The following is a 13,315-nucleotide window of genomic DNA, read 5'->3' as shown; positions in this document are numbered from 1 at the left end:
TTCACCTCCGTTCACCCTTCAGATAGAAAATTTACGAGGATATTAAGATAGTCATCTCTGAGCATCCACTTATTATCTACGTGGAACACACAACCAAACGAAAAGGAGGAGAGAATGGAAAATACAAAACGTCGTCCCCCCCAACCCACCGGAGGGTTGCTGTATACACATCGAGATGCGAGCGTCGAGGTGCTCCATAAATTCTTACTTTAATTACCCCTCTAGCTGTCAAATCACCCGATCTGACGGTTTTATGACAATTTATTGGCTTATTCGAAGGAGGGTTGCCACGGAGGCAGTAATGTCACCCTGACTGACGGACAACTATGCATTCAAATGGCTTGTTTTACCCTTGTGGAAGGTCTCCCAACACCCTCGCTACGGCTTCGCTACCTAAATACCAAATACGAACAGAAATATTTATTACGAAAACTTCCATTCGATTCCAAGTCGAATCGATTACCTTTATTTAATATACTGTGGGATAGTTTCGATTCTAGTGGTCTTGGAGACGACGTCCTTTCTGATTGAATGCAAATGAGTTCCACCTCATCTGGAGGACAAGAAACGAAGAGATTACGTCACGTCTCTGTGCCAGTTTCACATAGAAGTTTAATGTCCATGATTACAACATAACCTAGAATTGAACATTTCTTTTTTTTCTCCTATTATAATGTTCGGTAGTATTTGAATATTGAAAATATATGTTTTCTACAATTTTTTGTTATTGGTGTTTGACTACTTCGTGAGCAAGTTCAAGCTTCATGTGCGGATGATCCTTGAACAGCGATCTGTTCGATGACCCAGGGTAGCTTCAGATTTCGAATAATGATATTACAAAATAATTAAATTAAATAATTAAGTTTGATAGAATGAAGTTTTCGGTGTTTAATATAACGGTTTTGGTTTAATTCACGGACATTTTGAATATATTAAGATTATAGTTCATTAGAAGGACAGTTTGCATTGTATAAGTCCCATTTGTTCCATTTCAATCCTTTACCCTGTTCCCTTACATCCTTATACAGTGCGGTGCTGTGTGGAAACAGAGAAATTTTTTTATTGGTAAGACTATTATAACATCATTTTATTTATTCAAATTGGGAAAATGCAACAATAAATTTCATTCAGAGAAACTTTGTAATAAGATTTGAAATGATACTGGAATAGAACCAAATGTGCATTTTTTCTGCTTTTTAGTAAAAGTTTGAAATATCATCGGACCAACACGCTAATATCTGCTTCTAATAAATATTCAATGGATTGGGTCCTCACTTGGGGGAAATTCATTATAAATGAAATAAAACAAAATAATTTTCACAAATGGAAACAGTGGCGTCGTTGTGCTATTGTGCTACCCACCCCCCTAAAATTTGACATACTGAGGCTAAAAGATAAGTAGAACTAAAATTTCGCTTTACTTTGGCTCCCCAAAAAAAATTCGGCCGCCACTTGGCCACCTCTTTTTTGAAAGCTGGCGTCGCCACTGAATGGAAATCAATTTGTTTTCATTCTATTCATTTCAATCTGTTTTTATTTAATTTATTTTACTTTGGTTTCATTTATTTATAATGTATTTCCACCTCAGAGTTATAAACATAGAAAGAGAGAGCATATGGTTTTTTCAGTAAGCAAATTTTGTCCCCAACATGAACTATCAAATTTGACATGAAGCGCGCGGGAATGAAAACATATCACTGATATGATATTTCACTCAATTCGCGAATTTCTCCACAAAGAACGCACTTCTTATGTCCCATGGTGAATCAACCTTTCATATTAACTCCAAGTTTATTTAAATAAATATCTAAATATATCAGAAATTCAGAAAACAAACTTCAAGGGCGTCAAACGAAGTGAAACAACTGATGACACTAGGAGAGCAAAAGTTGCCGAACCTTGGATTTCAGCAGGTAGAATGGTAGATACAGCAAATAATAAATATTCTGCTTATTATAAATTCGATAATAACAAAAAAAATCGGGTTTCAAATATTCAAATTTGCATGTTTAATCGGGAATCACTCAAATAAAAATATAGTTCATTCAATATAATACACATACATGTAGGATCCAGGTATTATTTCCTGTAACGAATTGAGATGGTCAACCGGATGCTTGGAGACCTATTAGTTTCTTTTAGTGTCGAGGGCATGACAGTTTCAATCGATTTACAGGGAACGAATTGTTATTGTACATAATGTAGAAAGGATGTGTAATTCTTCGGGGTGTCGAAGAATGTGTCATGTCGGTTGTAAAACTTAAGAGATTTACTGGGGTTGGGAAAGTTCTAGAACAAGACGGTTGTACCAGATGTGTTACATCTGTTTCTCAGGTTCTAGTCCTTGTAGAATATTCGATTTCCAGGAATCCGCGAAGATCTTTGGGGCGGTACCGCAAAAGCCCTTATTGGACTAAGGAATGGTACCTTCCCCTAAGGGTGTGGTCAAACCGAGAGAAGGGAGGTCTATATTCGAGAGAGGGTAGTTCCAATCGACAGAGAGCACAGTTCAAATTAAACCGAAGACGGGTACAGACGACACAGTTTAACTTAAGTCGAAGACGAGTCAAGTTCGGGCGGTCAACTTAAGACGTAAGACGAAAAGACGTTTCGTGGACTAGATTAAGACGAGTCGCGAACAAGTTAAAGACGAGACGACCTAAAACTTGAAGTACGACGAAGACGTGATAATCCAAGACGTTTCGAGTAATCAACAAACGAGTTGAAGACGAAATTCAGTACCTTAGTGAGAAACTTGTAATTAAGACGTAATTAAGATCTTCTCAATACTGAGTTTGTACTGTATAATTGTGGCTTTGTAAATAGATGTAAATAATTCAAAAGAGTTTAATTATTACAAATCCAACAAAGTCACGGAGAAAAAGACGAAAGGCCAGGTAATCGAATCATACCTCTAGACGATCGATTAACCAAGCCTACATACATTACGATATAGTAGAATGGTGGATTTGAAAATATATCACAATACGACAACGTAACCTAACTATGTTGGGGATATGTAAAAATTGCGTATACTCCTTCTATGTTTATTATTCTATGATTTCCAATAAGTGAGGTCCGAATGAATTCAATATTTTTAATTTTGTGAAAAATGAATTCAGATAGGTGGATTTCCAGAATCATTCAATAATTATTCCTATCAAAAAGCCCTAAGATCTTTTCTTTTTTTCCCAAATATACTCAAGTCTCCAAAATTTGGAAATAACGTGAAATGGTGAATGCGCTGGTTTTCAAAATATACTGGACTCAACACTCTAGATTTTTATTATTTGAATTCAACTCGTAATTATTCCGAATTGTATTTGATTATGGAATTCAGTCTCAGGTTTTTTATTTAAATCATTAATTATTATATGCAATATATTTCTTGAAGAATGTTTGATAGCATGACTACTGTGATCAATATTGGAACTCTTGAGAAGGACTCTAAAAGTTAAAAGAGATAATGGAGAAATATTCTCCCACCCTTTCGATATAAATCGAACCTTGATTTCACCTTGGGGTATAATTGGACCAGGAAGAAAGTGACTTTGAACTTTTCGATTTATAACACCATAAAACTTAATATCTTACATTCAACAAACGAATGATTCTGTTATTTTGACTCAATGATCTCTGGAAGTATTTTAACAATTGAAGGATTTATCTGAATTTTTTCTAGATAACAATTTCATCTATGAGGCCGATTCAATCTAAAAAGTTATTGATTACGAGTAGTTTTCTTGAAACTTATCCACCTTATTTATCATTCAACAGTGTACACTCAAAATTTTCATCATTTGAATAGAAATCTTACAAAGACAATTTTAGGATGCTTACCCCCACTTCTACTCTGAATTCCTATAATCAGTAATATACTAACGGGTGTTTTTTTTCGAGGTATATAACTTTCAGTTGGCATTACTGTTCAAGATGACGACCTATTCACAGCTGTCAAGTGTCAAGTGATTTATTCTCAGTTTGGTTTGCCAATTCATCATGAATAGACTCGCGCCTGAACAACGCTTGTAAATAGTGCAATTTTATTTCGAAAATAATGGTTCTGTGCGGAATACGTACCTATCGCGCACTACTTCCATTTTATTTTGTTTAGCGATGAAGCGCACTTCTGGTTGAATGGCTACGTCAACAAACAGAACTGCCGCATTTGGAGTGAAGCTAATTCTCAAGTGTATGTCGAAACACCGTTACATCCAGAAAAACTGACTGTTTGGTGCGCTTTATGGGCTGGTGGAATCATTGGTCCATACTTCTTCAAAAACGATGATGGCCAGAACGTCACAGTCAATGGTGATCGGTATAGAGCCATGATTACTAACTTTTTCATTCCTGAATTGAACAACCATGATGTCCAGGAGCTGTGGTTTCAACAAGACGGCGCAACATGTCACACAGCTCGTGCCACAATCGATTTATTGAAAGACACGTTTGGTGACCGCCTAATTTCACGTTTTGGACCTGTGAATTGGCCTCCAAGATCTTGTGATTTAACACCGCTAGACTACTTTCTGTAGAGCTATGTAAAGTCATTGGTCTATACGGATAAGCCACAAACCCTTGACCATTTGGAAGACAACATTCGCCGTGTTATTGCCGATATACGGCCACAAATGTTGGAAAAAGTCATCGAAAATTGGACGTCCAGATTAGACTACATCGGAGCCAGCCGTGGTGGTCATATGCCAGAAATCATATTTGAAATGTAATGCAACAAGATTATCTCGCGGATAAATAAAATTCATGTCAATCGAATAATCCATCGTTGTTTTATTGTAATTTAAAGTTCTATAGCTCTAAAAAAAACACTCTTTACCTACATATAGTTCTATGGTATTCAAAGACACAATTGGCGAATGAATGAACGATCGTTCATAAACTCCTTGAAGCTTGAGAGAATATACCACCACATGACTGCTCAGTTCGAAACGAAATTATAGATTTTTCCTATTACAGCCACCGATTTTTATGGGATTTTCACATGAATAAAAAATGTTGGTAACTTTTCGGTTTTCGCAGGAGAATTGATATGTTCAATGTACAAAGCACTGATATATTTTTAAAATATTCGTGAAAAAAAAACCTACAAAAAATCATCACAAACCGACATACAGTGCTACCCTCTACTTAAATGCTACTGTTTCTTCGAAAAAAGAAGGAAGATGAAGTGAATGTACAACTCGTACACCGTACAAACTTTGGTCATCGCAGGAGCGCCAGAGAGGAAATGAATGGGTACCTAAGGTTTGACTTATACACAAAACGCCACGTGGTGGTTATCCTTCTTAACGTCAACGCTTTTCTCATTTATTATACTGCGACTTAGAGTTTGACTGTAAACTATAGAAATTTTACAGTACTTGTTCACATCTCAACCTATCTCAAGATTTCTGATTCCCATACCCAGAAATCCCTTCATTTCTCCAAAAACCAACCTCCTCATCGCATTCTCCAAAACCTCCACCGCGTCGTCGTTCAGAATCGGCCTCACAATTTCGAACTGGTGGAATTGGAATAAATTAGATCGGTATCTAATACGAAATAACAGTATAATATGAGATAGATATGAGTTATAGAGGAACCGCAGAAGCAATAACCGTCCTGCTAATCCCGGAAGCAATTACCAGGCGCAGGGAGCACATCACGTGACGTAGATGGTTTCTACGAGGCCTGAATGATGGCGCATCAGTCTGATTGCAGGGTGATCCTAGAGCTATCATAGTTTGATGTTAGGTCATTATAGGCGTTTGCGTAGCCTAGAGAGTTCATTTGGTATATCCTCTGGCGTATGGTAATAAGGAATTTGTTAAGCTGGAATGTCATAAGGATTTATATTTGTAGGTGAATTGTGAAATCGAACATTTTTGAATGAATGATCTTTATTCACAGAAAAATACAGATGTGCCTAATTCGAACCCTTCAATAAGGGGCGTAAAAAGGAGGTCACAAAGTAAAATATGTTTAAAATCTGACAAAATATGGATCTACAAGTCGACACTTGAGTATATCACAAATATTAGGTACATCCAAAGACACACCATTCAAAATGGCTTTTCCAAAATGCATCCATTGTGTAGGATGATTTTCCATTTGATATTGATTCATGTTTTTTCAGCTAATTTTATTCATAACGTTCAGGAATTCATGATTTAAGCTGAGCCTGTGATATGAAGTTGAAAATCACAAAATTATTTTGTGTAGGTTTTGCGATGTTTAATAACCAATCAGAGCCGTCGCTAGCCAAACTGTAGCCCTAGGCAGAGATCCAAGTGAACTCTCCTGAATCAAAAAAATTGATGAATGAAGATGAAAAGATTGAAGGCATTTCTTTGAAAATGCTGATAAAAACATAGGATAAATTTCGTTAACAAAAAACCAATAATTTCATACCTGAACAAAAAAATTTAATTCTTCAATTTCAAAGAGAAAAGTAAAAAGTGAGAATACACTTTGCATGTACATGAAATGTTTAAAAAATAAAAAATAATATAAATGAATGTGACATGAAATGAAAACACTCATTATATTTATTTGGAATGATGAGATAGAAATGATGATATGCAATCGTTTCTCCAATATTTTGGAGAAAGAAAATTATGTTTGAAATATCAAGAAGCCTCCCAAGAACGGAAGAAAAGTTCATCAATGAAAAGGCCGACAAGGTGCATGAGTGCATGAGTTTTAGCGTTAATAACTTCTAAAAAAAAGGCAGATTACGCGTCATCTGAGATATTCATGAGTATAATTCATAATGCGGCACCTTTGATAGTTTTCTATGTGAAATTTATCTGTATGCATACCTGTTGTTTCTGACTGAATTATATTCTCATTAGGTTCTTGGAATTTCTATACATGTGTTCTTGTTGGTCAAGTTTGAAATTCCGCTCCTGAATTTTGGCGTCCTATGTTTCTGGGCTCTACCTATTCTACCTACCTCCTAGCAACGGCCCTGAGGAAAATTTCAAAATTGTAGTTTTTATATTAATATAGTGAGGCAGCTGTCATTGTGAAGATCCTTGTGACCTGCGATCGTATGTTGGTTATCATTGCTAATTTTTTTGAAGAAAAGTGCAAATTATTAGCAACTGGTAACTCAATCAACTCTTCTGATGGTAAGCATGATCTCAGCGCTCTCTGGGGTAGTGAAAAATGCAGCCTTCTCGAATTTTAAAGGAATTTCTGTTTGAGGTCCAGGAAGTACTTCGAAGTTCTTCAAAATCATTGATAATCCTAATTTGAATGATATAAGACCGAATTTTTCACCTGAAAATAAAAGTCACTATATCTTAATATGTACTACGCATATTTATGATAAGCATAATATATGATGGCTTACGGACAATTTTAATTCCGGAAAATGTACCTCCTTGAGCGGGACTCGAACCCGTAACTCCCGAATCACCAGTCCAGTGCTCTCATCAACTGAGCAAGCGAGCTAGAGTTGAAAGTTGCAACCTCATTTCGAGGAACCGCTTTTCCCGGAATTAAATGTAAGTAGTAGTATCCCTTACAAACTATGTAGTTTGTAGGGTACCTTTTGGTGAGAGCACTGAACTGGTTATTAAGGGGATGTGAGTTCGAGTCCCGCTCTAGGAGATACTTTTTCCGGAATCAAAAATTGATCGATTTATATTTTCCTTATCAAATATTAATGAGAAATAAACTAAATCATCAGTTTTTTCAGTTACCTATACATTTCCTTGGCCCTTCTCCAAATGGAAGGAAAACATATTGCAAATCTTTGATTCTGTCTCCTCTAATTCTTTCCGGATTGAATTCTTCAGGATTGGGATAATATTTAGGGTCATGATGAAGAGCAAGTGTTGGAATTAAAACTCTCTGTCCTTTCTTGATAGTCAATCCAGTTTCGAAGGTATGGTCTTTCACACAGTACCTCTGGAGAAGTTGAAGGAAAGGATATTTGCGAAGGGTTTCTGAAAATATAGAATTGTATCTCTCAAGAATTGGTATTTGGTATTGTGTTACCTTTGGTCACCAAATCTAAGTACTCCATTGACAGTAAAGTTTCATATGATATGGACCCAGTCGGATCAATAGAGTCTCTTATTTCATTTCTGAGTTTTTCTTGTATATGTAAATTCATAGCCATTTCGTATAGACATAACGTAAGAAGAATTGATGTAGTATCGGTACCTGCATTGAAGAAAGCCATTGCTTGTGCAGACATTTTGATCTCATCTGGAATTCAAATAAAGAAATTAGGAGTTTTTCCTTTATTCACGTGACAATAGAGATCTCGGAGACCACATAATTGTATATGTAGTGTACAACTTTGCTTCCGCCATTTTGCAATAGACTGCTGTATCGGTAAGTCGTATTCGAAATAAATGGAAAGTAGATTGAAATATTAATCGATTTTTGTTGCATCATAAAGTTATTCTCGATTAAACATGTCAGCTTACCAGCCAAAATCTCGACATTTGTGGGAGGTTTTAATTTTCTGGTTTGATATCAAAAAATCTGCTGCTGAGGCTCATCGAATGCTCTCAAATACTTATGGTGAGGCCGCTATCAGTGAAAGAACGTGCCGAGAGTGGTTTCAACGCTTCAAGAAGGGTGATTTCGACGTCAAAGACCAGCATGGCGGTGAAAGAGAGAAGGTTTTAGAAGATGCAGATTTGAAGGCTTTACTCGATCAAGACTCGTGTCAAATGCAACCAGAATTGACAGGATCATTGGGAGTGACGCGATAAGCCATTTCAAAATGCCTGAAAGTCATGGGAATGATTGAGAAACAAGGAAATTGGGTGCCGTACGAGTTGAAGCTCAGATATGTTGAGCGGCGTTTGTTTGCTTTTGCACAACTGCTTGCAAGCGGAAGATGGAAGGGATTTCTTCATCGCATTGTGACTAGGGACCAAGAATAGGTTCATAAGAATAATTCCAAGAGCAAAAAATCATGGGGATTTCCCGGCCATGCATCCACATCGACGGCCAAACCGAATATTCACGGTTCTAAGATCATGCTTAGTATTTGGAGGAAGCGAAGATGTTGCCAAGGCTGCAATTGGCGCATGAATGTATAAGTGCTCACAAACTCTTGGTTTCCGTTTCCCCCCCTTTGATTCAATATTTTGCTAGAGTTTTCTATGATTCTGATGACATTATCAACATAAAATCTTTAGGATCTACTGTCACTTTTTTTTTAGATATTGTGCTTAAAAGTTCTATTGTTCTGATAACGCTATGAACACTAAAGTTGAAATTGTTATTCTAAATAACCACGCAAAATCTCATCTTATTCGGATCTGTAGTCACAAAAATGTTGGGTATTTATTTTTCAATTTTCTTCTATGGCTCTGATGTTTGCATGGAGCTTAAAATTGTTCTTTCAAATAACCTTGATAATCTCAACTCCTCCGGTTCTGTAGCCACGGAAATATTGGTAATATTTGTTTGATATTCTTCTTGAATTTTCTATGGTTCGGAACCGATGAACATAAATATGACTCATAGTTTGAATGTATTTGTCACGGAAATATTGTGTACTTATTTGTTTTCATTAACAAAGTTAATTATGCCATTCGAGATCCTAACCTACGCTGAGAGTTTCTTCAGACAAATCTGTAGTTGGACACTCAAACCTTATTGTTTGTGATAATTCCCAGCTTAAAATTCGAGCATTATCTACAATGTGGCAAAATGATAGAGCGAATTGTTAAGGAAATGAGCGCTTAAAATATGATTTCTGTTCAGACTAGAATTTGGTTACTCACCGAAAACTATTAGATCATTTTGGTCTTTTTTACCAATCACCTCGTGCAACAGATCGATGAAGTCGTTTCTTTTTATATTCAACTTCTTTCTTTCCTTGTAAGACGACAAGAATACGTCTACCAAAAAATCTGAGGATTCTTTCTCAACAAACGGTAGTCTGAAGATATCAACGAGCAATGGACAGAAGAACCAAGCGAACACAGCGAAACTTCTAACGAATCCTCTTTGATCCAACATTTGATTCGCCATAACCTTGATTTGTGAATTTTGATCTTTTAGACTTTCAGCATTAATGCCAAAGGCACAAGTTGAAATGATGTCCACAAGATATCTCTTCGCTAGATCACGTACATCAACTTCTTGTCCGTTTGAAGATTCTAGCAGATTTTCCAACTGGTCAGTCACTTCTTTCATCAATGGGCCCATCATTTTAATTTTGCCAGAAGAGAATGCTGGACTTAGCTTCGTTCTAGTGAATTTCCATAGGTCTTCTTTCATCGAGAAGAGATCATAGGAGGACAGTGGATCCACAACTTCATTTGTGTAGTCCATTCTATTAGGAAATGAGGTGAAGTTTTTGATGAGGACTTCTTTGATCATCTCCTTCGTTCTAACCACAAGATTTGGAGCATGAAAGATGTAAACACCGAAGTATGGTACATTGTCATCCAACTTCAAATGTATTTCTTTCAATACGTCACCCATATGCCTCTTACGAATTGCCACATCATAGAAATTTCCAAAAATAGGAACAGGTTTTTCATAATAGACATTTCTAGTTTCCCAGTATTTGAAGGATCTGAAGGTGTAGATATAAAATAAGATGAGAATAGTCACCAATAAAATCAACCATATCATTGTGGATAACCTGCGGAAATCTATAAATTAGTTATTAGTTATTTATGTAATTGTTGATTTATTTGGGAATGAACATATATTTATGTATTTATTTATTATTATTTATATAATAGTTATTTGTTTTAGGTACTATACAGCAAAGTAGTAGATTGACTGCAGCAGCTATTAGTTCAAAGGAATTCAGCCAAGGCAGTCAATCTACTTTGCTTCCGAATTGAACATATGAATTTTCATTGATTGTTTATAATGATACATGTAGGATGTTGTATTGGTAAATTATTACAATTACCACAGTCTTGTTATTTTTCCTGTAGTGATAAATTAAAACAAAATTGGATGGAAATCGCAATTGTTGGAATAGTTGGTTGATATGGAAATGTATATGTCCATGATAATTAAATTTTGACAACTATATGACAGTTTGTTGGTGAATATCGGATATATTTATATTATGGACAGTGATGGCTACTTAGAAGTGCTTACTCCTACAAGAATAAGGAAGGTGGCAAAAATATTGATTGTCAGAAAATGTCGAATGTTTCATTCGCATTGAGAATTATCAATTTGCTGCCTAGACAGGAAAAGTTATAGCTTGTTGATTGACATGTGTCTGCAAAATCAATATTTTTTGTCAATTGGAGAAAAAATATATTTTCTTCACTTACCGTAATGCTTCATAGACACTGCACAAAACTATGCAATTTATAATATGAAGTATGTTAAGTGGTTATTAAGAATTGATAACCTTTAACATTTACGAATGCAAATCAGTTGAAAGTTCCGAAACATTTCCTCATTCAATAATAAATTGATCTGCCACTGTCAATAGTATTTGAGATCTAATTCTAACTATCTATCTTTATATAATATTATATTCATATTTTTACGCGATAACAGCAATTTAAATAATGAGTGCATAATATTATAGTGGGAAACAGACACTTAGTTGTTTTTTTGTTTGAAATGTTTCTGGTTTATTTTTGGGTGCAGAATTCGAAATAGCCCACCTATTTTTTTTTGTCTTTCAGATCTGTTGTTTGAGATATGCTACATTAATACATTTTCATTTTCAACACATGAATTAAGGAATTCATTACAAAATTCACATACATAAATAACATATCACGTAGAAATTTCCTTTGATGACTTCCTAATATTGAAATTTTGAAAGGTAATCACAGCTTGAGGACCGGTGAACAGCAAAAAAGAATAAAAAACCTTTATTAAATTTGCCAACGTTTCGAATCTTTATTGAAACTTCATCAGGACTCTTTCTTAGGTTTTATAGATCTCTTCACCAAATTTCATCTCAGAACTCTTTAGACCATCGAATTTATAGGACATGCTCAAAAGCTAGCATTGATCTTCGAAAACTTATCCACAGGATTTTTTTGCACATTCTAAAATGCAAAAATCCAGCTGATTCAACTCTTCGCTAGGACTTATAAACAACGAACAAATCAGCGTTGGCCTCAAAATGAATGGATATTCAAGCCGCCAGACATTCAAATCAACGGTTATCATTTTCGAGATAGATAAAACATGTTTCATTTAATACCAGAACCATTGCACGTACTGTTGCTGTCCATCAGGTTAGATTTGACAATTGTATCGTAACGAAAGCCATACAGGGGGCAGTAATAGCGATACAGTGCCGTAAACTCTCATTCAGGACCAGTATAAAGTCCATGGTGGCGGACGTGTCCATTCGGTGAGCGCCATATTGGGATCGACAACTTATAACCTAACTATCGTTATATTTAATATCCACGTCCTGATATCGTTTTATGACTAGGCTTAGAGAATTATTAGGGATGAGCTAGATTGGCACAAAGGATCTGAGTGACTGTACGAGTATTGATGCACATTATTGCAACAACACATTGGAGGGAAGTATTGTTAACCTCGAAATAAAGGGTTTTCCAATAAGAGGTTTCTTTTTGATATTGAAAAATGGGGTATATTTTGAGAGAAATCATTTTATTGTGAAGAAAAAGTCATTGCATTAACGATGGAAAACGTTATCAGCCGAATGGCCTATATATTTGTATTGTTTCATTTATATTTTTGTGGTGTCGTCTATATTTTCATTTTTTTTATATTTCTCTACATTTGGCATGTATATATCAATTGTAAACGGCTAACGATCTTAGCAGTCGATGCCGAAATTCATAAAAAAAAATTCCTCAGCCTTATATCATCATCACATTTCATATGGGAGTTTTACTTTTCCGCACACCGTGTTGATAAATATTTGCGCAGTATGTGTGAAAAATGTATAAGATGTACAACTTTGCTTCCGCCGTTCTTCAAAATGAATAGATTGTAAATGTCATACAATAGGCTTAGGTATTTCTAAACATAACTCAATCGAAATATTACTCGATTTGTGTCTGCATCATGAAGTTATTCTCCATTGAACATACCAGCTTACGAGACAAATTCTCGTCATTTGAGAGAGGTTTTAATTTTCTGCTTTGATATGAAGAAATCTGTGGCTGAGGCTCATCGAATTCTCTGAAATACTTTTGGAGAGTGAAAAAACGTGCCGAGAATGGTTTCAACGCTTCAAGAATGGTGATTTCCATGACGAAGCCCAGCATGGTGGTGGAATAGAGAAGGTTTTTGTAGATGCAGAATTGGAGGCATTACTTGATCAAGACTCGTGTCAAACGCAACAATAATTGGCAGGATCATTTGG

General features: G+C 35.6%; 1 protein-coding gene across 2 annotated transcripts; it reads right to left on the bottom strand.

Annotated features, from left to right (window-relative positions):
* Positions 1-5,879: 5,879 nt before the first annotated feature.
* On the bottom strand, positions 5,880-11,441 carry LOC123679810 (cytochrome P450 6k1-like). Of its 2 annotated transcripts, XR_006747436.1 has the most exons (6): positions 11,280-11,427; positions 9,756-10,624; positions 8,005-8,217; positions 7,707-7,952; positions 6,819-7,281; positions 5,880-6,297 (listed from the first exon to the last, which is right to left on the bottom strand). XR_006747436.1 is itself a non-coding variant. In XM_045617303.1 (5 exons), the coding sequence occupies exons 2-5, from the start codon at positions 10,612-10,614 to the stop codon at positions 7,112-7,114; spliced, it is 1,488 nt and encodes a 495-aa protein (XP_045473259.1). In that variant the 5' UTR covers positions 10,615-10,624; positions 11,280-11,441; the 3' UTR covers positions 6,539-7,111. The 2 variants fall into 2 exon arrangements, 1 of the variants encoding a protein (XP_045473259.1); XM_045617303.1 differs by lacking the exon at positions 5,880-6,297 and having other exon boundaries at positions 6,539-7,281; positions 11,280-11,441.
* Positions 11,442-13,315: the final 1,874 nt, after the last annotated feature.

This window comes from Harmonia axyridis, chromosome 5 (genome assembly GCF_914767665.1).
Source record: "Harmonia axyridis chromosome 5, icHarAxyr1.1, whole genome shotgun sequence".
Lineage (NCBI taxonomy): Eukaryota > Metazoa > Arthropoda > Insecta > Coleoptera > Coccinellidae > Harmonia > Harmonia axyridis.
The sequence above is the reverse complement of the archived record's forward strand: the minus strand, read 5'-3'. Positions and strand labels throughout refer to the sequence as shown.